The following is a 25,350-nucleotide window of genomic DNA, read 5'->3' as shown; positions in this document are numbered from 1 at the left end:
GATCTGGAGGCAGGACCGCAGGGGTGGGTGGCAGGAGCTATGGCTTAACAAGGCTGTGGGATGGGCTTCAGGCCTCCTGTTCAGTAGATGCTGGATTTGGGACCATGTTCCCAGTGCAGGGCTCTGTCTATCCCAAGGGCTCTGTCTTATCCGAAGAAAGAAAGGAAGACTGAATCTGGGGAGAGGCAGCGTGTGTGTTTCTCTTGGGAGAACCAAGGCGGCTGCTAGCTGGAGTGGCTTCACTGCCTGGAAGTTGGTGAATACACATGTCCCACCTTCAGCATTACCATCAACAGCCAATGGAGGCCTGCCCGTCATCCTCTGTGTGTGAACTCATGTATACCCAGGGGCGTCAGACTCATGACCCTGTAGGATACCATCCAACCTCACTACGTTTATTTTTTCTTTCTGGTTTTTGGAATTTTTAGTCCTTAGTTTAAAATATATCACATATACAGAAAATAAGGTAACAATTGTTCATTACCCAGTGCTCAGATTTAACCAGGATTAATATCTTGTAGTATACTTTGGGTTTCCTTTTTTTAAAAAAAATAAATAACACCTTACTTCTAATGTTTTCCACCTTTTCCACCCACTCACTGTCATCCATCCCCAGAAGTGACAGTGACCTTGAAGTTGGTGGTTAGCCTTCCCGTGCATAATTTAGTACTATTACCTGTGTTGGTGTCCAGACATAATATTCTATTGTTTTGTGAGTTTTTAAATTATTGACAATGTGTAATACTTTATAGATCCATTTGAAATTTACTTTTTTGCATATTACATGTTTATGACACATCTGTGACAGTATGCATAGCTTTGGATCAGATTTTAACACCTGGACGGTATTCTATCTTTTTTTTTTTTTTTTGACGGTATTCTATCTTATTAACGCATGGTTTATGTGTCCATTCCACTGTTGGTAGACAAGTTGTTTCCAATTTTTGATGATATAAAGAAAGCCATCAGGAGTGAAATTGGTGACTTCTGCTATTGGTGACACAGTATCCACTGTACTAGGTATAGTCAAGTTATCCCCCAAGTTTATATCCCCATAAGCAGTGGCAATAAGAATTTCTGTTTTGGGGGGCACTGGGTGGCTCAGTTGTTAAGTGTCTGCCCTGAGCTCGGGTCATGATCCCAGAGTCCTGGGATTGAGCCCTATTTAGGCTCCTTGCTGGGCAGGAAGCCTGCTTCTCCCTCTCCCCCTCCTCTTGCTTGTGTTGCCTCTTTTGCTGTCTCTCTGTCAAATAAGTAAATAAATAATATTAAAACAAAAGAATTTCTGTTTTTTCACCATCTTGCCAATGCTTGATATATCAGATTTTTTTTCTTCTAAATGAAATGTAGCAACTCTGACTTACTACTTACAACTGCTGTCATTAATCACATCCTCATCTGGTCCCGTGGTACCTATCACATTGTATTATAGCTGTTTGACGTAGTCACCCACTGAGCTATTCATTTATGACAGGGTTCCTGTCTGTTCCTATTTGTGTCTCCAGGATCCAGCATGGTGAATTGTGACAAGCACAGAGTAAGGGCTCGGTGTACCTCCATCGACTTAAATCTAAAGAAGAAGAATATCGAAGAATGGTTAGTGTAGGGGCAGAACCAAGATTGATCAAAGATTCAGAACCTTCAACCACTCCTGGATAGAATGTCAACCAGTATAATTACTTTGGAAAGCTGTTGGGCAGCATCTGCTAAAGCTATTCACGCCCTAGGACCTGTTAATTCCACTTCCAATGGAAATGTTTGCAGACAAGCATGAAAAAATACACCCTGGACCATTCACGGCAGCACTGTTTTTAAAAATTCCAAACAGGCAACCCCTCCAAATTGTAGAAAAGGCAAATAGAGACGTGCAGACTAGACAGTGATGAGAATGAATGACCGATAACTGCACACAGCAGTATGGAAGACTTTCACAATACAATGTAGAACAAAAGATGCCAGACCTCAGGGAGCACATGCGGTAGGATTCCGCCGACGTTCGAAATCAGGAAAAATCAATCTCAGGTCATGACACTGACTACTTTTGGCAAAAAGTGGTTCCGAGCTGGAAGGTGGCGCGGGAGTGATGGGCATGTTTTAGTTATTTTCTGTTGAGGTAACATTTACATATGATGAAATTCAATTTTTTTCCCTAAGGGTCCAATCCAATGGGTTTTGACAAATGCAGCAAGTTGTGGAGCCACCACCATAATCGAGACATAGAACATTTCATACCGGGGAGCTCCCTCCCAAACTTTCTGTTCTCTTTCTTGATGTTGCTCATGAATATGTTCGCTTTGTGAAAATTCACCGAGCCACAAAGATTATGATACATGTACATTTTTCCGATTGTATGCTATGTATCAGTCAAAAGTTTGAAGGGTATTATTTATTTGTTTGTTTGCTTGTTTATTACAGAGTATTAAAAAAAAAAAGGGAAGAAGACTGTCCCCAAAGCCCAGCAGCTGGCTACAAGATGGCTGGTTGTGTGGCAAAAGGAACAAATCAGGAGCAGTGGGGAAGGCGACCAGAATGGCACGGTGTAGAAATCTTGGAGAAGAGAAAACAGAATGAGTTTGCTTTTATCTCAAGCTTTGGTTTAGGGTTGTGGGTCTCTCTGGTCTTCCTCCGTGTAAAGACCTCACCTTAGTTAGGGCGCCTGGGTGGCTTAGTGGGTTAAGCCGCTGCCTTCGGCTCAGGTCATGATCTCAGGGTCCTGGGATCGAGTCCCGCGTTAGGCTCCGAGCAGGGAGCCTGCTTCCCTCTCTCTCTCTGCCTGCCTCTCCATCTACTTGTGATTTCTCTCTGTCAAATAAATACATAAAATCTTTAAAAAAAAAAAAAAGACCTCACCTTAGTTATATTGACAACAGGGGCAATGAGTTACTTTAGAAGTTCCAAGGAGGATTTTGTCCCGGGAAATCCTGGCTTTTCTATTTGCCTTCCCCCGCCTCCTTGTGCATTTGCTAAGCTCTCCAAAGATAAAACAAAACCCAACCCAAGCTGGGTGTAGAAGGGAGCGAAGGAGGACAGAGCTAGACAAAGCGAAACCGCATGTCTACTGCTGTGAAACTTGGAAGCGGGGCTTGTTAAGGTCTGTTACTGCTCCCTTTCACTCAGGATTTAAAGGTGTGCTTCATTTAGACCATTCCCTTCCATGGCGAATAAACCTAATATGTAGCCACGACCTTTGTGAAAAATAAACTTAGCTGCATAGAAAAAAATTCCTTTTTTTTTTTTTTAAAAGTCAGGCTTGAAATTTTTATATCCTTTGAGTCATGTTCTTGAAGCAACTGGCTGGTTAATTCAAGAAATGTTACTTTCCCAATTCAAACATGACATTTTGAAAATCATCCATGAATTACATGCCTCAAGAATGAAAGGCTTTTCTGTGCCATTTAGAAGTTATTTTATTTTATTTTTTATTTTGAGAGCGATCATGAATATCTGTAAGGGCATATTTATTAGTCCCGGAACAGATAGAAAATTAGCAAAGTCATAAAATTCTTACCCAGCTTTGCTTTTGCAGCTGTGTCTCAATCCACCAATACCCCTGCTGCTAAAATGGTTGAGGATGATGTTCTTTTTGCCTTTCCAGGCAAGGTACTGATCTTTGTATGTTGGCTTTCTAACCCCCTACATGGAGATGGAGGTAGGAAAAAATATATATCAAAAACAAAAACCGAAAAACCGAAACTGTCTCTAAGCTTTGTTCTTCCGGTGCAACAAAGAGTTGCTAGTCCTATAAATTTGTTTCCTAAGAAGTCTTACCTTCTGATCCCAGAAAGTGCCCCTCTTCTCCTAATCCCGTATGGTAAACCAACACTAAGCCTCAGAAAAGCAACAGGCTGTAAGCTTTCCGTCTTAATTTATACTACTGTGTTCGGGATCTGTACACATGGATGTATGTTCCTGGGTATACCCACCCAGGCAAGCCTTTAATTAGTCTGAATTACCATGGCAAGCCTTTAATTAGTCTGAAATAGTGCAGGCATAATGGTGACAGCCCACACATTTTTCCATTGGAAATTGTAAGTGGATGACAAAGGGAGAACCCCATCCTCTTCCCTCCCCACACATAACTTCCTGTGAAGCTTTTTCATGATTTTGTATGTCAGGTCGGAATCCCTGCTCATGGGGGTACTGATCAGTGTCAGTCGATTAGAACAGGGCTACTCAACGGGTGGACGGTGGAGCAGTGCTGGTTTGGAGTCAGCAAGGAGATCAATTAAAAAACGAGGAGAAGGTATTCAGCAATTTTTAGAGGGATCTGGCAGGGTCATTCTTCTGTCTGTTGAATCTAATTATAAAAACTGGGGACTTATCACTTTGTTTTGTAAAAGCTTGAAAATCTGGTAGAGTGCCAATCTCTGGTTCGAATGAGATTGGATTTTCTTTCTTGGTAAAGCTATCACCAACAGCAAAACCTCCTCTCCACGAGAGCATGATGAAAAGAAGAGTGAGCTTATATTTGAATGGCCACTCACTAAGTATCAAAGCATAAACTTATGTCTTGGTTTGGGACTCCCGTGGAAGAAAATCCAGAGAGAACGATCTGAGTAGATAGCACACTGGAGAGATGATCCCAGTGAGCCACAGAAGGGGAGTGGCGGAAGAAACATGGGGATAGAAAGGAAGCCAATAAATGGCGTGTTAGCAAGCAAGTTACCTCTGTGGGTGCCTGGAGCTCAGCCCCTCTGGGAGCTCCGAGGAAAGTGCAAAATATGCTTCAGAATTGCCCTAGTGGAGGGTGAGGAGGCTGGGACATTCATCCACACAGCTCCTTTCAGTCAGCTGTTAAATGTTCCTGAGGGGGACTGTGAACTCCCTGGTACTTCACTCTGTTCCTTGTGCAAGCCAAGGGGCCCCACTGCCCAGAGAAAGTGATGAAGCTAAGGCTTGTCGCAACTTCCAGTTGAGAATTGGGCTGGTGGACACAGATGTTTAGGAAGTGTGGTAAGTGCCAAGCGGGGTACGACAATGAGTAGGTAAGACAGGTGGCCTTATCCAGTTGATAGCTAGTAAACTGACGTCTAGTTTAGCACTATAAAACAATGTGGAAGATGGTGAGGGGCTGGGAAACCCCTCTCTTCTTTGGTCACCTACTTTGGGCCCATCCAGAGTCCCTTGCGCTGGCTCTCATAACCAGGTGGTCTACCTCCGTGGCAGACACTGGCTGAGTGCTCACATAGCCTATCTTGGCTTCCCACACCCCCAATCCCTCAACTAAACTCTATTTCCCCATCATCCTCATAGAAGAGTGTGGCATGGAACAGAGCCCCAGAGAAGGAGTGGACATGATGTATAGTACATCTCTGCTTGACCTAACCTTTATGCTCATCCTGACCGCTCTCAACTCTTTAAGCAGGCTGGAATAGAAATGACTCCCAGGTCATCTTAGAGAGTCCCAGCTTGAAGGTGGCCATGCCACATCATGGAAGGAGTCTGGACCCCTGGGTCATCACTTAGAGGAGAGACACTTGGCCAGAAACAAATCCTAGGTTTTACAGTGTTAAGTCGCTGTGATTTTGAGAATTATTACAGCAACTAAGTATTGCAACAAATAATGCAACATACGTGTGTGATCAAATAATTTGTTTCTCTTTATATCACTTAAATCATTATCTCAATACTTATTTATTTTTCAGCTGTCTGCCCTCCAACAGGAAGACACGGATTTGTATACTGTCATATCTCCACGTCCGCTTACAGAATGACAGAGCTGTGCAGAATATGTGGAAATAAAGCCAGGCCCTCTGCGCCCAATATGAGACACTGTAAGGGTTGATGTAGGGACATTTGGCAGATCTGAACAATCTGAGTAAAAGCAGGGTGAGTTAGAGAAAAACAAACAAACAAAGACCAAACTGATCCTGTGAGTGTCGGGAAGACTTGGGAGAAAGGCGTAGAACAAAGAGGAAGGTTACGAATGTTGGCTTGGTGGTTAGAAAGGACTGGCTTCAACCAGCTCTGCCATTTATGGAGCATTATGAGTTTGGGCAAGTTCGTTAACCTTGTTGGGCTTCTTTTTCCTCATCTGTAAAATGAATGTGATGTACTCTGCCTGCCTCCCATGGTGAAGGGAAGAGCACCGAGTCACAAAGTGTGAGCTCAGGAAAGAGTGGCAAGGATAGTACTATTCATTGATCCCTGATGTTAGTGAGGCTGGAGAACTCTAACCTCCTGGCTGCTGAGCTACCCAGGGAGAAACACTGCGAAGACTATAATCATGGTGGACGGTTGTACTGGGGCCAAAGAGAAAGCTCCGTGTGTCCAAGTCCTCTTCCTCAACTTTCCCATGTGCGGCCACTAGAGGGCCTTGGGCATCTCTGTTCTCTCCTATTGGCTCACTCAACGCGGGGGTCCCAAGAGGCCCAGTGCATTACTAGAAAAGGAGCTCTTTTCTTCAGGGAGAATCGAAAGAGCAAAAATTTGATGAGAGGCTTTTGTGGAGTACTTGCTGAGGGGTCATAGGTGCTAAAGGCGAGGGTGCAGGCTCTGCATTCTGCTACAGGCGAAATTGGCCCTTGAGCATGTGATCTATTTGCAAGAAGGGAATTCCTTGGAGTTACCCTGGGCCTGGCTTGAGACCCTGTGCTGAAAATAAGATGAGATTGCATTGTCTTATCAGATACCCAAACAGAGGGGTTCTGGTTTTCTGAGCACCACTCACTGGCTTCAGGACTGAAAACTAACTTATCCTGATAGAGGCAAACCATAGTTCAGCAAATTTCCAGAGGTATGGCACTAACCTGGTCAGGTATGGGAGACTAGGGATGTATTCAGTAGGCAAAGAGCCCAGGGGCTCTCCCCTGCCCCCAATCCACCTCATCTTCCAACTTTCATATTACTAGGTCAGCAAGGTTTGAGACGAAAAAGGCAAAGAGCCTGTTGAAAATATTGCTTATATCAGTCATTCTCACTTTAGCAGGAAAGAGCTCTGTTCCTTGATAAATCCTTAATAAAGATACCTTAGATATAACTCCAAAACTTACCACTCTTATTCCTCTGCTCATCACTTTAAATATACTGGCCTTCAGAAAAACCCAAGCTTATTCTTAGTTCCTTGTTTTTATTCTTACTTTTTTCTAACCCATCCACTCCCCCCTCCTGTTCCCTGCTTTATGAAATACCAATCTTCCATTAGTTCCAATAGGTACTTCCTTGATTCCTGCCTGTTTTCCCATAGTACTTTGCACTTACCCTTAAAAAAAATTTATCAGAGGGTGTTATCGCACATTTTTCCCCCTCTCTCTCATCACTCAATTTATCTTCTCATGTGCTTCATCTCATCACTGCTTGAATATCTGTCCCAACAGGGACTCACCACCTCAAAGGCAATGCAATCTGTTGCAACCAACTATCTTTGCAAAAATAGTTTTCTTATTATTAGTAACCAAATCTGCTTCCCTGATACATAGATGTATTCATTCTCTCCCTATCAGTTCATTTGCTTAAAACCCCTTTAGATGTTGATAAGGCTTCTCATGTCCTAATTGGAAATGTCTTAAATATAGATATTCTGAGAAGGGAAATACAGGGGTAATTCATTCTAAAGTGTAAATGATTGATAAGAACTTTTCCAAAAGAACAGATTTTATTAGGGGAACTTAAGAGTGGGATCAAGAATACCCAAGACACCACCAGGACATCAACAATTTGATATAGTAGAAAGAGCATTAGGCTAGGAAATGAAAGATAGGTCCAGTGTGATACATTTTTTCCCCTGGGTTTTGGTTTTCTTATCTGGAAAAAGAATAATCTGCATGATGAATAGTTCTGCTTACTTCTATCATTGCATAATTTTGTCTGGAAGCAAAAATCTGGACCGTCCTTTCTTCTTCTTTTTCTTTATTTTATTTTATTTTATTTTTTGAAAGGCATAGATGGGGGGAAGGTAGCGGAGGGGCAGAGAAAGGGGGAGAAAGAGAACCTTAGGCAGGCTTCAAGCCCAGCACGGAGCCTGACATGGGGCTCGATCTCATGACCCTGAGATCACGATCTGCGCCAAAATTGAGTTGGATGCTTAACCAACTGAACCACCCAGACATCCCTCCTCTGGACTGTCTTATGCCTTTGCTCTAGTCTGTTTTTCTTAGTTCTTTCTTAGCTCTGAGTGGGCAAAAACTTACCTGTGTGTCAGTGAGTTCAGCCTCCTGAGGACTGGCCTGACATTCTTGGTGCCAAAGGTGTCGTGAGTTATACCACCCACCATCAAGTCAATCAATGAGCCTTTTATTCCCACCTGGTCTGAACCTCCCTCTCTCCTGCCTCGACGCCCTGGGCTTGTTCTTTACAGTATTTGCATCATAAATATTTTCAGGTAACACATTTATTGTGGGTAACTCATTTTATTATGATTTTATGATATATTCTCTTTTCCTGGAGTTTTGCAAGTAAAGATTGCATAAGAACAAACTCTTTGTTTGTTCTAAGTTCCACACTACATAACCAGGTCATATTACAATTGCTTGATGCACAAGACTCAATGACTCAATAAATACTTTACAAAAATAACGTAGTTTTTTTCCCCTTTCTTAAAACATAAAAAATTAGAAATTTTATAGATTTGATTCCCCCTACTCTTTTTATATGTATTTACTGGTAATATATTGGTGGAGAAAAAAAATTGTTACGACAGTATTAGAATAAAATAGATGAAATGAGGTCCATGTTCTTTTCCCATCTATTTTGCTTTTGTTTTTCCTTCTGCAAAAGTGCTATTACCTATATTTATGTCTGACCTTCCCCCACCTTCTGAACCTCCCACTAAGGCATGAGCAGCACTTCTGCCACTCTGTAGCCTTTTAGTAGAATTAGAGCATTATGCTAACATTGGCCTTTTAGTTTAAAGCCTATTTAAAACCAGTCCTCAGATTTGCCCCTAAAATCCCCATGTGCCCTCCTCCTTCTATCCAATCTTAGGCAAGGATATTCTGGAAGTCAAGACTCCAGCAGGGTGCCTCAGGACTAAAGAACATTTGGTTTAAGGTGGGATTTTCTTGTTTTTCAGACACTTCCGTTGAGTTATTTAGTTTAAAAGAAAAAATTACTCCCAAATCCCCTTCTCTTCCACCTCCTTGAGCCCCTGTCTGAACTCTCACAGAAGTGATTAAACAGTTTCACAACTCCAGCGAAAAGGTTATGCTTAAGTCACATTCATATTAAATAAGTTATATATAAAAACTGCTTATAACGTTTACAACCCCGTCTTTCCCTCTTTGCTCCTCCAGGAAACGCAGGATCTGGGTGTGCACTGAATCCCACCCACGATGGCTTCCAGGTTCTTCTTCTGGCTCCTTTGTCCCCATCCTCCTGCCAACATCACCCCTCGGAGGAATTCCAAGGAGCTCTGTGGGCATTTCGAATGGCAAGGTGGCTTCAGACAGCCGTCACCCGGGGCAGGTGCGCACCCCTAGGGTGATTTATGAAACATACCCTCGTAGTGTATACAAATATCTACGGATGTGGATAAGTCCGGCCCCACCCTGCCCCGGCGGCAGATCCGCGCACTGCGTTTGTGTCACAAATACCGGAGGGGACATCTCCTTAGTACTCCCTGGCCTCTTGGAACTGCTTGATGTAATCTTCGTCTGAGGGGCTCTCAGTGCACTTCTGTCCGTTGTTGGGAGGCCTGGCCTCGTTGTACCTGCTCCAGTCGCCCTTGCAGATAATCCAGGGGAGGACGTCCACCTTGTAGTGGAGCTCGGCTGAGAACTCGGTGCTGATGAGGTTGGGGGTCCCCGCGCCTTTGCCCCTGGTGATGAGCTGCATGTTGTCGCCATAGCAACAGTGCTGGGCGGCCAGCGTGGTGCTCTCCAGGGACAGCATGGAGCGAATGCAGTACCGGGCCGTGGGCTTGTAGATCTCCAGCTTCTCCTTGGGCCCACTGGCGTCCTTCCAGCGGAAGTCCTTGCGCTTGATGCGGTCGAAGATGTCCGCCGTGCTGTAGGCCACCTCGGTGGGGTAGGAGCAGGGGCAGCTGGGCAGGTCGTTGATGACCTTGTGCATGTACTTCTTTAAGAACTCACTTTTGCAGCCCATCCAACGCTCGCAGCTGTCGGTGTCTGAGAAAGACCAGAGAATCCCTCTCACCATATGCAACAGGGGTGGCAGATTCACTGACCTCAACCCCTCCCCTCCCAGGGGGAATCCCTGCGGTCCCCTGGAACCACCAGCCCTCGCTTTGGTCATGCTCACCCCTCTTGGCCTTGGGAAATTTATTTGCAAGGCAACCTCCTCCCCATGTATACCATGAAAAATTTCAGACACAGAAAAGTAGAGAGATGAAATTCCAGCAGTGACTCCCTGTCTGCCATCACCTAGATTTAACCATTACAATTGCTCCGTCTGTCTTATTTCTTGAAAATATATGATATGATTGTCCCTGAATTTTAGGAGGCACCTGAGGAAGAAAGGGAGGTTGTGGGATAACTCTGCTAACACCTATAACAAAATGAACACTAATTCAGGGGGCAATTTTGAATCTCCTTTTTAAGTTTCAGGTAACAAGGTGGAAAGTGCCTCAAAGGAGAACTGGTAGTCCCTGGTTTTATTTGTGCCACTCACTGACTGGATTAAGCTAGAGCTGGTGGCCTCATCTCTTAACCACAGGCACCAAAGAGTGACAATCATTGTAAGCAAATTCATATGATGATATGTCTTAAAGAGGAAGGGGAGGTGGCCCCTGCTTTTAGGGAACTTAACAGTAAGGCCCAGAGGCCATTGCCCTCTAGGCTTCCAGCAAGAACCTGCCCCTGGAAGTTGTCGTTTTTGGGCTTTGTAGTATTAAAATATGTCGGCTTCATTGTCAATTAATTAATTAATCATTGAACTCATTTAAGACTGAGGTGGTTCTAGTTTGTTAATGTGGATTCCTGGCTTTATTTGGAAAACCAAGATATGTTTGTGTGGGTCCTGCCCTGCCCATGGGAACGACTGGCCCCAGGAACAGGCCACTTGCGTATGCCAAGGTTGAACACAACAAAATTTGCTGGGGTTTTCTGGGACTGGGGAACACGTTTGGTGTCACTGGAACGGAAGCTATAGGGCAGGAAGTCTGTTGGTGTCAGATCGCAGGACTCTTCTGTGCAGTTTAGGCTTGTTCCGAGGGCACTGGGGAACTACTGAAAGTTTTGGAGTGACAGCTACTAGCTGAGTAAGAAGGAAGAGGAAGAAGATCTGAGGAAGAAGATACATTCAGTGCTGCTATCTGTTGCCAGAGTCTGAGTGGGAAAGGACCAAACAGGAGGGATCAAGCGAGCTCAGAGAGTAGGGCCGCTGGGCCTGAGTGGGCTTGAGGGAAAAGGAGGAGAGACATTAGGAGTGACTCCCTGCTCCGACCCAGATTCCTGGGAGGCTGGTGGTGCCATAAGAAGGAATCAAGTGGCCAGGATAGGGGCGGGGTTGGGGGCAGGTTGGAGGAGGGCACAGGCTTCTCTCAGTAGAATGAAGAAGAGAGAGAGGGGGCATCTCTCAAGCACTCAGAAAGGCCTGGCCTAAGAGGAAGAGCGTGGGATCTTGTGTTCAGTTGTCTGCGATCAAAATCTAGCTCTACCGTCTACTAGCACACGCCCTTGTGCAGGTATAGTCTCCCTCCCTGTGCCTCAGTATCCTTCTCTCCAAACTGGGGATGAAAAGGATGCCCATCTCTTAAGGCAGAGTGAAGATTAAGCTGGAGGAATGCAGGGAGCCTGCAGGCCCAGGGTCCTGCCAGAGGGGATGTGCCAAGGCTCACTTTGGGCCTGAGCTCTAAGATTCCAGCCCTGTGAGCCCCCGACTGAACAGCAGTGAGAGAATGCAGGCTCCCTCCTGGGAAATGTGTGTCTGCAAAGCCAGGGCAGGCCTCCTTCATTGGACAGGGTGTTCAGAAGCAATATTCAGTGAGGCCCTAGAAAATGGCTTGGTTATCATAATTCATGTACCCACAGAACAAACACTGACTTATTTTTATCTGTCAAACTTGGTAGGTGTTCAGTGTGATGGTCATGTTCTAAATGCTCTGCCAATATGAACTCATTTAATTCTACAGTAACTCCATAAGGGGGCCCTGTGACCTCCTACCATCGACAGATCGGCTAACTGAGGTGCTACCAGGTTTGGCAAATGACCTTGTGCAGATCAAGCTGTATCCCACCTCAGTGAGGCATCTTCTGTTTGGTCTTCTCTCTTCCCATTCCATGTTTTCCCTCCCCCTGGAAGGTTGTCCTTGTGGACTCTATCGGTGGACCCCTAGATCCCTGACTGCTCTTTGGGTTGAGCCAAAGCGCGGACCTGGTCAGAGACCAGGGCGAGAGAGGAGAGTGAGACAATGTATTTGTCCCTGTGGTTCCTCCTTCACCGTTGCAGGTTGGCTACACCCTTCTGCGAACCCAGAATGGTGGTGGGTAGTAGCCCTCTGCACACAGCTACCCTTGTCCCTTCAGGCCAAGGGGCGGTTAGGGCCCCCCATTGTTCTGTCCAACCCCTTCTTGGTGTCCAATCTACCCTGCTCATCAGACCCTCATTGAATGCTCCTCAATTACCTGATTCCAGTGTGTCGTGTTTGTTCCTGCCCAGAACCTGACTGACACCCATCCCTACTCATCTCTGTGTGTCTTTAGTCCCACCTCAGGTGTGGCTTTGTCCAACTGGACCTATCCTCCGCAAAAAAGCAAGCAGCTGCCTGTCTGTAGGGTATACAATAGGAAGAGACCCGAGAAGCTCTCTGCCCTCAAGAGACAGCTTTTGTTGCTCTACCACTTAGTGTAAATTTCCTGCATTTAGTCTCTAATTTCTTTCAGGGGTGTGTGTGGTGGTGGTGGGGGGTAGTAAAAGCATTGTGTTTGCAGAAGGCTCCTGCTAAAGGTAGTTTGTGTGTGTGAAGGACTGAAGTGGAAGCCCTGGGTCACAGAGAATTTCAAACTGCCTCCTGTTTGGCCGAGGTCGACAAAGTTTCGGGTGGCACGCGGTAATGTGGCATTAGGAGTCTCACCTCTCTGCAATACAGAATTGCATCCCGAAGCACATGAAGCTATTTTTAAAAAGGAAGTTTTCGCCTTGCACCTAGCTGTCACTTGTCATTTGGCTTGGTTCCTGCAGACTGTGTTTGGCCTAGCGCTTTTGAGCAGATGAGTAGCAGAGTATGCCAAAGGTTTACGAAAAAATACATGTGGTAGAGGGAGGCAGGCATAATACGGAGAAAGCTCCTTTTCTCTCCTTCCTTCCTTTTGCTACAGAACCAAGACCAGCATTTCCTCACTTTTTGGGGACACTCCATGAAGGCTGTCAGAAGGGGCGTGAGGCCCCCCTGGAGACTGAATCCATACTGAGGGGAGAGCTGTCCCACTCCTGTCCCACTTATTGTGGAAGCTGGGTGGCAAGCAAAGCAGACACAGAGGGCGCTCTGTCCCGCCCAGCCTGCCGCAGGAGGCCTGGGACGGCTCTCTCTTGCTTAGAGTATATTCGGTGAGCGAGAAATTCGCTGGGAGTACTGGACCCCTAAGAGGAAAATGAAACACTTAAATGGATCCTAGGACGGGATGGCACTGCAAAAGCAAAAGGAATTTCCAAAATATTAAATCAATATTTGGATAAAAAATGGGGACAAAGGTCTCCTTACCGACTTCAAACAGTTTGGTGGCATTAAACTCCTCGCTTCCCGCCAGCAGACTCACTTCGGTGGCGGCTGTCCTGAAGGTGTCTTCAATTCCTAAACACAGACAGGAGCTCATTTTTCCCTAGTTATATGGAAAAAGTTACCCCCCACCTCCCGAGCAAATCAAGAAACAAATACACCTGAACAAAGCCTTTTTTGTATTCATGACTACTCATGGGCAGGAACTTGCCAGCAGAGGAAAGAGTAAAAAGCAGGTAGTAGAGCATAAAATATATTAAAACCCCAGATACCATTTGCAGCATGAAATCAGATCCAAATGTGCCTGAATGGGTCTTAAGGAACTCATTCACTAGGCCCAGAATGGGGCTTGGGGCAGTAAGGGACACATGTCCATCTGCAAGTCTACCTGTCTGGCGGTGTCTGGGCGACAAACTGGATTAGAAGCAGGGGTTAATATTTTGTCTAGTGGTCCATACCAGTTTTAAGGAATGACTGACAGAGTTCAGATCGTTACTAGCCTGTAACCCTGATCAAGCCACTTAAACCTTCAAGTGCCTCAGCTTTCACATCTGTAAAATGGGGAGATATAAGCACCCTGCCTCATAGAGTTAAATGCACTCAAGGAATCATGTGTAAAGAAAGAACTTACAGAAGTAAGTGGTAAGTGTTAGCTGATAATTTTCCCAGGATTACTTTGAGGATATAGTAGTCCCGATATAAAGAGCAGATATATCTCACCTTCTAGGATGTCCAGCACAGCCCATGATGCTTCTAAGAGAGTAAGCCGGGCTTGTCATTACTGGCTTGGAGGGGCTGAATCCAGTTTGTCTCATACTTCCCGGTTCCCCTTTCCTTCCCCAAACTACCACTCCCATCCAGCCTTCCCTTACAAACAGGCATGCTGTGTTAGCTGAGACATCTGAGGAGGCTGGAACATGGAACATGGTAGTCTATGTTGGTGGAGAGCCTTAGTGGCCTGGGAGGCATGACTTGATTTCTTTAAGAGGCGCTCTCTGGCTTTACATGAAGCTCCTTGAACTTATTTATAGGGTTGACCTAGGGGACAGACTTTTACAGTGTAATAACTGCCAGGCCAGGGACACTGCCTGCTCCATGACTCTTTCCAGTAATGCCGAGAATCAACAAAACAAATAAAGAAAGAGATCCTGTTTTTTTTTTTTTTTTAAAAAAAAAAAAAAAAAAAAGTCCTTCATGTTCAAAGGAGCCCTGAAAAAGACTGGGAGGCCCAGGAACTGAGAGGCAGAAAGGATGGAAGAAGGGCAGGGTCAGAAGAGAAGAAAATGCAGGAGCAGGCCTGCTGGGCACGTTGCTCTAGGTGGTGAGAGAAAACAAGAAGGCAACATTCAAAATGGTGGCAGAGAAATATTCAGAATGGCGGTCGCCAGTGGGTAGACTTGGATCTGGTATCAGTTCAGAAAAAGAAAACAGCAGCAAGCCCCCAAGCCCAGACACTAAATGCTGTCTGTATCCATGAGTGGCTGAACCCCATATCTTTCCTCCTGGTGGCAATGGACCAGATTTTTGTTTTTTGTTTTAAACTTTTTTTTTAAGATTTTATTTATTTATTTGACAGAGAGAGAGATCACAAATAGGCAGAGAGACAGACAAGAGAGAGAGATGAGGAGAAGCAGGCTCCCTGCTGAGCAGAGAGCCCAATGCGGGACTCGATCCCAGGCCCCTGGGATCATGACCTGAGCCGAAGGCAGAGGCTTAACCCACTGAGCCACCCAGGCGCCCCGGTAATGGACCAGTTTAATCATTAAGAATATGGATCTTGGAATCAGACCGCCTGAATTCAGATTTAAGACTGACCTCTTGCTGTTTGTGTGACTCATGCAAGTTAACCCTGTGCCTGTTTCTACAGCTGTCGAGTGGGCACAATAATAAACATCCACTTCATGAGGCTATTGCAGGAACTAAATGAAATAAGGTACATGAAGGCCTCAGAAATCTGCTTGATACTTAAGTCCTCAAAAATATCCTATTCTCCATCATCTTCATTATCATCTTTTCTTCTTCTTCATACTGTCTTTCTCTTCCTTCTTCATTGTTTTCTTGTCTTCTTTCTCATCTCTCATATTATTATTATTTATGGGTTTATTTCCATCTACCTAAATCCTATCACGTCAGACATCCAACTCAACTTCATTACGATTAACATGAGAAAGATCTGGAAAATCATCTTGATGGTTGCTCCACTTCCTGAAATCCACCCACATGGCTGACATAGAGCCAAAATTTAACAAATTTGTTAAATTTTGGCCCCATTTTCTATATATGCTGCTTTGCTAACATATGCATGCCTAATCTGATCCTTCCTCTCTACCCCCAGAAACCCTCTGCTCTTTCACTTTTTTTTTTTTTTTTAAAGATTTCACTTATTTATTTGAGAGAGAGAGCCCAAGAAGGGGAGAGGGTCAGAGGGAGAAGCAGATTCCCCACTGAGCAGGGAGCCCGACGCAGGACTCGATTCTGAGACTCCAGGATCATGATCTGAGCTGAAGGCAGTCACTCAACTGACTGAGCCACCCAGGTGCCCACCTCCACTTCTTTTTTGTTTCAAATATCAGCTTTATGGTCTAACGACTGAGTTGTAGGAGTAGAAAGAGGAAGTCTGGGGGCATCCGGTTGGCTCAGTCTGTTATGCGCCATACTCCTGATTTTGGCTCAGGTCATGATCTGAGGGTTGTGAGATTGAGCCCCTGAATCAGGTTCTGTGTTGAGTGTGGAGCTTCTTGAGATTCTCTTTTTCCCCCTCTGCCACATTCCACTCACTTGTATTCTCTCTCTCAATCTTAAAAAAAAATAAATAAATAAATAAAATAAAATAAAAAAGTAAAAAAAAAATAAAAGGAAGTCTGTATCAACCTCAACACCCAAACAACAAATAACCCAAGTCAAGAAATGGGTGGGAGACATGAACAGACACTTCTCCAAAGAAGACATAACATGGCCAACAGACACATGAAAAAATGCTCCATATCACTTGGCATCAGGAAACCACAAATCAAAACCATAATGAGATACCACCTTATACCAGTCAGAATGGCTAAAATTAATAAGACAGGAAACAACAAATGTTGGCAAGGATGTAGAGAAAGGGGAACCTTCTTACATGGTTGGTGGGAATGCAAGCTGGTACAACCACTCTGGAAAGCAGTACAGAGTTTCCTCAAGGAGTTAAAAATAGAGCTACCTTATGACCCAGCAAACGCACTACTGGGTATTTACCCCAAAGATACAGATGTAGTGAAAAGAAGGGGCACCTGCACTCCAATGTTCATAGCAGCACTGTCCACAATAGCCGAACTGTGGAAGGAGCCCAGATGTCCTTCAACAGATGAGTGGATAAAGGAGATGTGGTATATATATATATATATATATAATGAAACATTACTCAGCCAACTGAGGACTGTTGGAGGGGTTGTGCTGGGGGGATGGGGTAACTGGGTGATGGGCATTAAGGAAGGCACATGAAGTGATGAGCACTGGGTATTATATGCAACTAATGAATGACTAAACACTACATCAGAAACTAATAATGTACTATACGTTGGCTAACTGAATTTAAATTAAAAAAAAGAAAGAAAAAGGAAGTTTGGCTGTGTGGGGATCAAACTTTCTGTCTCTGAACTATCTTTCAGATGAGGCCATTCAGAATGTGCTGTTTGTTAGAAGAATCTGAGATCTTATTTTAAGCTGGTGTTCTACCTGGTAATGGGAACACATGTAAATGCAAAACCACAGGCCAGGAGTTGGTAAATTGCTTTGTAAAGGGTCAGAGAATAAATATTTTAGGCCTTGTGAGTCACATGTGGTTTTGGTTGCATATTTCTTCCCCCTCCTCCTTTGTCTTTTCCTTCTCCTTTTCCGTTTTCTTGACCCTCTAAAAATGTGTATGCCATAGAACAACAGGGCACACTTTGCTACCCAATTGCTCCAGACACAATTATTTTTTACCCCTAATACGGCCTCTCACCAAGTTTACAATTAGTTTAGTTTTCAAAACCCTGACAATGCAGTTTATTTTTTTTATTTCATTTTTTGCTTCTGAATCTCTGGATTTTAATGCATTTGCCCAGAGTAGGCAATGCAGTTTAAAGTAATAATTAACTTGTGGCCCTGGGGGGCTCGAGGTGTTAAGGGATTGACTCTTATTTTCAGTGCCCGTCAGCATCTCAGAGTCCTAGGACTGACCCCAGCAGGGAGTCTGCTTTAGGATTCTCTGTCTCCCTCTGCCCCTCCCTCTCTCTCTCTCTCTCTCTCTCTCAAGTAAATAAATAAATCTTTAAAAAAAAATAAAAGTAATAAGCAACTGCCAAGGGTCCTCGGTTTCCTCCCACAGATCCTTCAGTAACTCTCGCTGACAGAGCTACCTGCGAGGTTTTCCCGTAAGCATCCTGAAGCCTCTCATCCTGGCTTCCTTATCAGACTATGAATGCCTCTCAGCATGTGTCTCTTCAAGGCAAAACAAATCGCGCATCAAAGGCCCAAGTTAACCAGAGTCCCTCCTTGAAATTGCACAAGTATGCTGTGGCACTAAGCTCTACATCATGACTACTACAATTGTGCCGAAGACTCAGGAAACCCATCCTTTTGCATCCATTCAGCTCATTACTCATCTCTTACTGTTTCAGTCTGGTCAGAATCCTTGTTAGGGAAATGGCTGTCCTTTAAAAAGTGATTTTCTTTAAGGTTTAAATATAAATGAAAAACTCTTGCTTGAACTTGGAGCCACTCCCCTGCATAAATAAACCCACCTGGGCAGTTTGGACGGTCACATGTCCTAGATTCTGTCGCGGTACATGCGTAGCCACAAGACCTGGTCCGTTTCTGGTTGCCGTTCCCACAGGTGACACTGCAGACAGACCAGAGACTCCAGTCGCCCTCGCCATCTGTGGAATCTGGAAGGGAGCCAGGGATATGGTCACCAGCCGCTGCCCAAAGAGTCCCCAAATCCCCCTTGTCAAGCAGTCTTCCAGTTGTCTTATTCCATCGTTCTCGCCATTGGAGGGGACCAGATGCCAGCTGGAGTCAAAAGGCTTGCGGCTCCGGAGTTCATTTTAGGGATTAGCTTGGTGAGAGCAGGGACTCTGTCTGAGGTTTTGAGTACCGTGGTGGTCAGCACGTTGCTGGGGCCTGACCCTTAGAAGGTTCCCAGTAAGTGCCTACTGAGAATGCATGCATTTGTAGAGTATGGGATCATGCAATACTATGTTATGTAGTTTCCAAAGATAACCACCATCACTTCCTTCCCTCCCCATACATACATTCATTGAGAGAGCAAGAGTGAGGGAGCGAGCAAGAGAGTCTATTTCCCCTTCCCTAAAATCTGAGCTGACTTCCGCCCTAGGAGCCAGGCAGCTTCCAACATTCACTCTGGGCAATCCAGTCGCTGTGAAAGAAGCTGAGGCTAAACTTGTATATTATGGGTCGCAAGATACTATACATGTGAGTGAAGCCTTGTTGAACCTTCTAGCCCTTTCTAGTAGACAGCTGAATAGATGCATGAGGAGCATAGCAACTGCTTTGTGGGGCCCGATCTCCTGAGCCAAAGAATCATGAGAGATAATAAACTGGTGTTATCTTAAGTCACTGAGTTTTGGGATGGTTTGTTACACAGCAGTAGATAACCACTACATAATGGTAAAGCTAGAAATGACCCTTCAAGGTCATCATTTAATATCTATCCAATGAATATTTATTGGATAGCCCCTATTATATGCCAGGCTTAATTCTAGGTATATGGGAAATACCATTAAATAAAACTTCCAAGATTTTTGTCCTGATGGAACTAATATTTTAGTAAGAAGAGTCACGCAATAATTAAACAAAAAATGAGTAAGTTATACAGTACATTAGAAGCCAATAAATGGTATGGAAAAAAGGAGAAGCAGACCAAGTGAGGCAGGGGGTGGGGGGGCTTGGGAGTGTGAGGGGTGTGAGGAAGGTCGGTATATTATCAAGACTAGTTTCTCTTTTTAAAAGTAAAGAAACTAAGTCCTAGTGTGACTGGTGGTTGGGGGTGGGAGGACTTATCCAACGTAGTAAGGGTAACAGAAAGGAAAGCTGGGGTCCCAGTGCCGAGTCTTTGATCTCTACAGCATGACTGTCTCTGCAGCATCTCTACTCTGTAGTAATTTTCTCCTGGTTTATCCAGATCTTCCTACAGCCTTGAGGCCTCTGCCAGTGCCAAGCTTGGGGCAAGAGGCATGTGCTCTGTTGGAAAGGGGTCCTCTTGGTTTGTAACAGGTCGTGGTGATCCTTATTATGTAAGCCCAGCAGGAATGTAGTCCATACATGTTTCTACCTGCAGTGTGGGCTCTGTGCCAGCCTCCCAGGCTGTTGTTTACATGGCGCTCACTCAGAACACTCCTTAGGCAAACACAGAGCTGCTGAGTCTCCTCAGTCCATTAAACAGAGTTGGGGGGGGGGTAGTGGTTGTTCATGGTTGTGTCCTCAGCCCTAAACCAGAGCAGAGAGTTTGCCCACACCTTGACTGCCCCCAGGGCCCCTGTCCATCTCTTCTCTTTCCCCAGAAGGAATCTTTTTCTATTTTGATCTTCTTTTAAGAAATGGTTTTCCAGCAACACAGCCAAGCCAGATGTTTGAAACGACTGCCTCATGTGAAGGAGTTGGGCCTGTTTGCCCAGTGTGAGTGTCTTCATCTCTCCCATCTCTTAGTAGGCATCAACAGGTAGAACTGGAGAGGCAAGCTACTTCCAGGGGGAGAAGCACTGGGTGCTCCCTCTAAGACCTCTGTGGTCTGGTGCCTCTTGGTCATCTCCCCAAGAATGTCAGAGATATGCCTGGAACAACTGTGACATCACACTGTCGTCAGGAAGAACATTCAGGTGCAATGGGTAACAGACATACATGAACACACTCAACCACGTCCTACACATACCACCAAGACTAGCTTTGTTGAAGGGAACAGCAACAACAAAAAGTCACAAATAAAGATTGTAATGTCATTAGACTCATAAGGGGGGCGATGGGCCAGTCAGAATATGTTTACCGAGTACATAGGTAGAGTTCCTGTCACTTTTATGGTGGGTACATAATGCAGTGATGCCAAATGGTGTTCCTGTTTGGCTTAGCAGAAGCAATAGGACTGCAACCATTTAGAAATCTCTTGCAACCTTTCCTTCCTGTGGCAGTAATATGGAGAGAGAGTTTTTGGAAATGTCCTTGAATTTTGAGATTTCAGCATTAACCTGCCATGAGGCTTCTACTGGAATCTTTGCACAAAGTAATTTCTTGTCTTGGTTTCTTGGAACTAAATTACTGAATGTTAATAGTGTGTCAGATTACGTGAAAAATGACTTCTATAATTCCTCTCCTCGTATCTATCCTGTGGTTACTGTCCTCTGCTGACCCCAGCCTGGGCCCTGTGACTTGCCATGGCCAATGGAAAAATAGCAAATATGATGCAAACAAGAGGCTGGAAATGTGTTTGTGCATTAGTGTTTGCCCTCTTGCTGTAGAGAACTCATCCAATACTATGGGAAAAGCCGGGGCTGGCTACCTGGAAGGTGAGGGACAGCTGGAGATAGACCCTAGCCAGCCACCTGTCCAGCTGCGGCCCCATTGCTGAGGGAAGCCATCCTAGACCTCCAGCCCCAGTCAGTCCAGCCCAGAGCTGAAGAAAAGTCCAGGCAAATTGCAGATTCTTAAGAGAGAACCCATTTGTTCTTTTAAGCCACTACATTTTGGGGGTGGTTTCTTGAGCAGCAAAAGTTAACTGTTAAAAATATACCATAAAATTCTCCCTAAAATATGCTTTCTAGATGGCTCGTGGACTCTGGAACAATGAAGGGCTTATTATTCCAATAAGTGGCTTTCTTCAGGCTTTTATTTTAAATGCTCCCAAAGCCCTTTATTTTCCAAACTTAAAATGTGGTCCCCCCAAATCAGGCACCAAACAGTTCCGTCACCACGTGGCTGGTCATTTCTGTTAGGCTAGTGACGAAGGGCTAAGCGTGCATGTCAGCTCACCACCCTGAAGGCTCCATACGCATGCCCCAGGAAAGACCCTCCTCTTGGGGAATCTCTATTTGTTTAATGTGTGCGAAGGACAGAAGACTTTGAGGGCAGTGTTCCTTTCTGCTCTAATAAAACAATTCTGTTCTCATTTGCTCACCTGCCAGGGAACATGGCTCAGAGCAGAAAATGAATGTGAGCAGCGGTAATTGCTGAGGTGACAACAACGACAGTAAAAAGCAGTCCTTGTGACATCAAAGAGCTCAGTGAGGGAAGAATACAATGCAGTGTACTGGACTGAGAGCTGGGTTTCAGCCATGTCGTTTGAAATTTTAAGGTAGTGATTAAGCAGTTTGAGCGCACTAGAGACCTGTGGGTCGGTTAGCGTCTGGGCAACTGGGGTGATTTGGTCTTGACTGGGTCACGGGCAAGCCTCCACTGCTAATCTTAGAGGAGAGTGGCTACCAATTACTGAGGGTCTGCTTTAACCAGCTTCTCTGTCTAAACATAATGATTAAGCTCTGATAATAATCCTGTGGGTAGGTGGAAACATCCTTTTTTCATGGATAAGGAAACTGAGGCTCAGAGAGGTTAAGGGTCTTCCTAACATCACGCAGCTCAGACCTGGCAGAGCTGGGACGAGAGGTGAGGTCTCTCTGCTTCTGCCCTATGCTCCTTTATACCCTGGTACCCCTGCAGCTTTAATTCTGGCCCACATTGGCCTCTCTTTTTTAAGACACCCACTCATGTGGCCATAATTCAACATTACAAAGAAAAAGCCTTGACAAAAATCACTAGGAACTCTATTAACAGAGGCCTCTGACCAGTCAGAGAATTGTAAGGAACAGAGTCCCAAACCCAGGTTACCGTAAGCAATTGCCTATCGGGTTTCATTTTGCAGGTTATTCAGAACAGTTCTGGGAATGGTATACCGCTATTTGACAGAAAAATATTTCTCTGGACTCTTCCTTTGTCCCTGATGATACCTTAAGTATCTCTACAGAAGGCATTTCAAGTGGAGCATCTCAAATACAGTCCAAAGCAGAGCCATTGTGTTCCCACAGTCAGCAATAGGTCTAACCAGCTTCCGTTGTGTGTTTTATAACATATTCTAAAGATGCCATTCTAGTCTATTTTTTTTTCCTACCTGGTTTTTTTTGAAGTACTCTTTGGCCACCAACATTTAAAGTCTGACTAAAGATGCTACCTTTAAAAATCTGAAATCAACATCCTCCACAAAGACCAGTTCCTGTGGCAGGTTTAGCATGCCTGAGAAAAGCCAGCACACCCTTGCAGTGGGTCTGGAACCCCAGGAAGTTTGCGCTGCCGGAACCCTGCCTTTCCAGGCCTTCTCTCCCTGGATCCTTCACAGCACCAGACCTAGGGACAAATACTTAGAAATTGTTTAATAGTTTCTCATTGATTGCAAAAAAGAGTATTCAGCTTTTCTGATGCTACAGAGAATTCTGGAAACCACATGATCCTTGTGAACCCGTCAGAGAAGCAGCCATTCCTTCACTCACAGGGCCTGCTGCTAAGCATTTGCCACACAGAGTCGTGCTATTCAAAGTGTGGTCCGAAGACCAGCAGTGCCGGCCTCAGCCACTGGATCAGAAGCTACACTAGAAAAGACCTCCAGGTGATTTGCATTCATGTTAAAATCTGAGAAGGATTCCTTTAGGGGTATTATAAGGGACAAGATTTTCTTGATAAAGTAGCTGTCCTGGGATCTACTCCAATGATGAGGGAGTTACTAAGAGATAGTCCCAAACCATAAAAGATGGGAGTTTCTCCATGGCCCTGAGCAGCAGTCAGATCCAGATGCAAGACCTCCACAGGGATTCTAGGCCTAGAAAGTTATGGTAAAGGTAGCTGAGGCAGCCACAGTCATGGTCCCAGTAGAACTGAATTCTATCCTCAAGATAGAAATGGACGATGTTCTTCATGTTCATGAATTCACCAGAGTGTATTCTGTAAGGGCTTTAGATGCAAAAGTTGTTTCTAGTCATGGTCTGCAAACTCTGGTGAGCCTGAGAATCATCAGAGGACGCTGGTTGCAAAAAGAAAGAAACAAAAAAGCAAAGAAAGACCGGCTCCAGGTCTCACTCCTAGACATTCTAGTTCAGCAGAAGGATAGCAGTGTCTCTTAAGCTGGGCTTCACGCCCACTTAAGAGCATACTCACAGAGCTCTTAAAACCTGATGCTTGGGCTGTACCCACCAGAGATCCCAATTTAACTGAACTGAAGCCTGGGCATTGGGATCTAAAAAATTGCTCAGGTGAGTATAAGGAACAAGCAAGACTGAGGACCGTCACTCTGGAATAGTGGGCTCAGGGCACCAGAGCCCCCTGGAGGGCTTGTTCTAAGACAGATTTGGGGGATCCAGCCCAGAGTGGCTGGTTCAATAGGCCTGGGGTTGGGGCCTGAAAATTTGCATTCCTATCACAGTCTCGGGCCATGTCGATGCGGCTGATTTGGGGTTCACATCTTGAGGACTATTAGTATAAAGGGAAGGGGCTGAGGCCAGGATTGGTAGCTCTTAATTATGTAGTCAGGGATTCTGATGGGGAGGGTCTGAGCTCTAGTCTTCAAAACAATGTCCCCTGTGTTCTGGGCAAATAATTAAGTCAGAAACTTGTGACATGTTGGCCTGGCACCCAGGGATCCTCTGCGTTTCCCTTGCTTAACACCATAGGACTTTCCTCTCATTTCTGTCTTCCCAGTTAAGCATGCATTTCCACAATCACTCTGCTGTCATAAAGGATATGATTATTTTTGTTCCCCAGAGAGGCAGGATAAAAAAGTGGTTAGGAGAACAGACTCTGGGCTCAGACTGCCTGAGAGGTATCAGACTTGCCTCAAGGTCAAGTTGCTTCGCTTCTCTAGGCTTCAGTTTTCCCATCTGTAAAATGGGGTATCTGCCTCAGAGAGCTGATTAAATAAGTTAATATATGTGAGATGCCATGAAGAGGGACTAGTGCTTGGGAAGTGCTATATAAATGTTGGTAATTATCCCTAGTTCTTTTCTCTTGGAAAATAGGTAAACTCTTACTTCTTCTGGAAAAGGGGAGGTTTTACAAGCCTCCTAGCTAGGAGTGTCGGAGTTCCCTTTCTGCTTCCCTAGCCTGTGATGTGTATTTCTACCCTGGCAGTGTTTTCCTCTATCACTCAACTTTTCTCCCTTGTCCATGGACAAGTGAGATCCCCTTTAAGGAAGACCAGTGTCTTTCTAATTTTTGGATTCCCGGAGCCTAGCATGGTGCCAGCCATAAGACATGCTTTTAGAAAAAGGTCTCCCTGTTTTGGAAGTTGCTTAGTATTGTCTATTAGTGGCAGAAATGACTCTCTAGCACAGAGCTGGTCTTTTTACTGAGAGATGGAGGTAAGGGGGAGAGTATAATGGTGCGAGACAGGTCATTCCCGTCATATAACCATTGTTCCTAAGACTGCTGGTGGTGAAGCCACAAGAACACTGTCATGATGGAGGCATACATATGACCTCAAATATTCTTATAACACAAGGCAGGCTTCCCGATTTCCCATGAAGCCTTGCCAGGTTTCTTCCTTCTTGCACAACCAGGATGTGTTTCCCAGCTTCCTTTGCATCTTGGTGGGGGCTATATCACTGGTGCCATCAACAGAGTCTGAGTGGATGTGGTGTGTACCATTTCCAGCCCGAGATGGTTAGGAGCATGTGTGCCTTTTCCAGGCTCTACCTGTCTGTCTCCTTGGCTGCCAACCAGATGTAGAG

The 25,350-nt window shown here is 45.0% G+C and overlaps 1 protein-coding gene across 2 annotated transcripts in view; it reads right to left on the bottom strand.

Moving 5' to 3' along the window:
- Positions 1–7,575: 7,575 nt before the first annotated feature.
- The window catches only part of ISM1 (isthmin 1), a 72,915-nt gene continuing 55,140 nt past the window's right edge, over positions 7,576–25,350 (bottom strand). For both annotated transcript variants that reach the window (XM_004754209.2, XM_004754210.3), the window contains exons 4-6: positions 18,376–18,519; positions 13,598–13,687; positions 7,576–10,064 (exon numbers count right to left, since the gene is read on the bottom strand). In XM_004754209.2, the coding sequence (XP_004754266.1) occupies positions 9,547–10,064; positions 13,598–13,687; positions 18,376–18,519 (752 nt within the window). In that variant the 3' untranslated portion in view covers positions 7,576–9,546. The remainder of the gene's footprint in view (positions 10,065–13,597; positions 13,688–18,375; positions 18,520–25,350) is intronic.

This window comes from Mustela putorius, unplaced genomic scaffold, assembly GCF_011764305.1.
Source record: "Mustela putorius furo isolate JIRA1106 unplaced genomic scaffold, ASM1176430v1.1 tig00000253_pilon_pilon_pilon, whole genome shotgun sequence".
In the NCBI taxonomy this organism is placed as follows: Eukaryota; Metazoa; Chordata; class Mammalia; order Carnivora; family Mustelidae; genus Mustela; species Mustela putorius.
The sequence above is the reverse complement of the archived record's forward strand: the minus strand, read 5'-3'. Positions and strand labels throughout refer to the sequence as shown.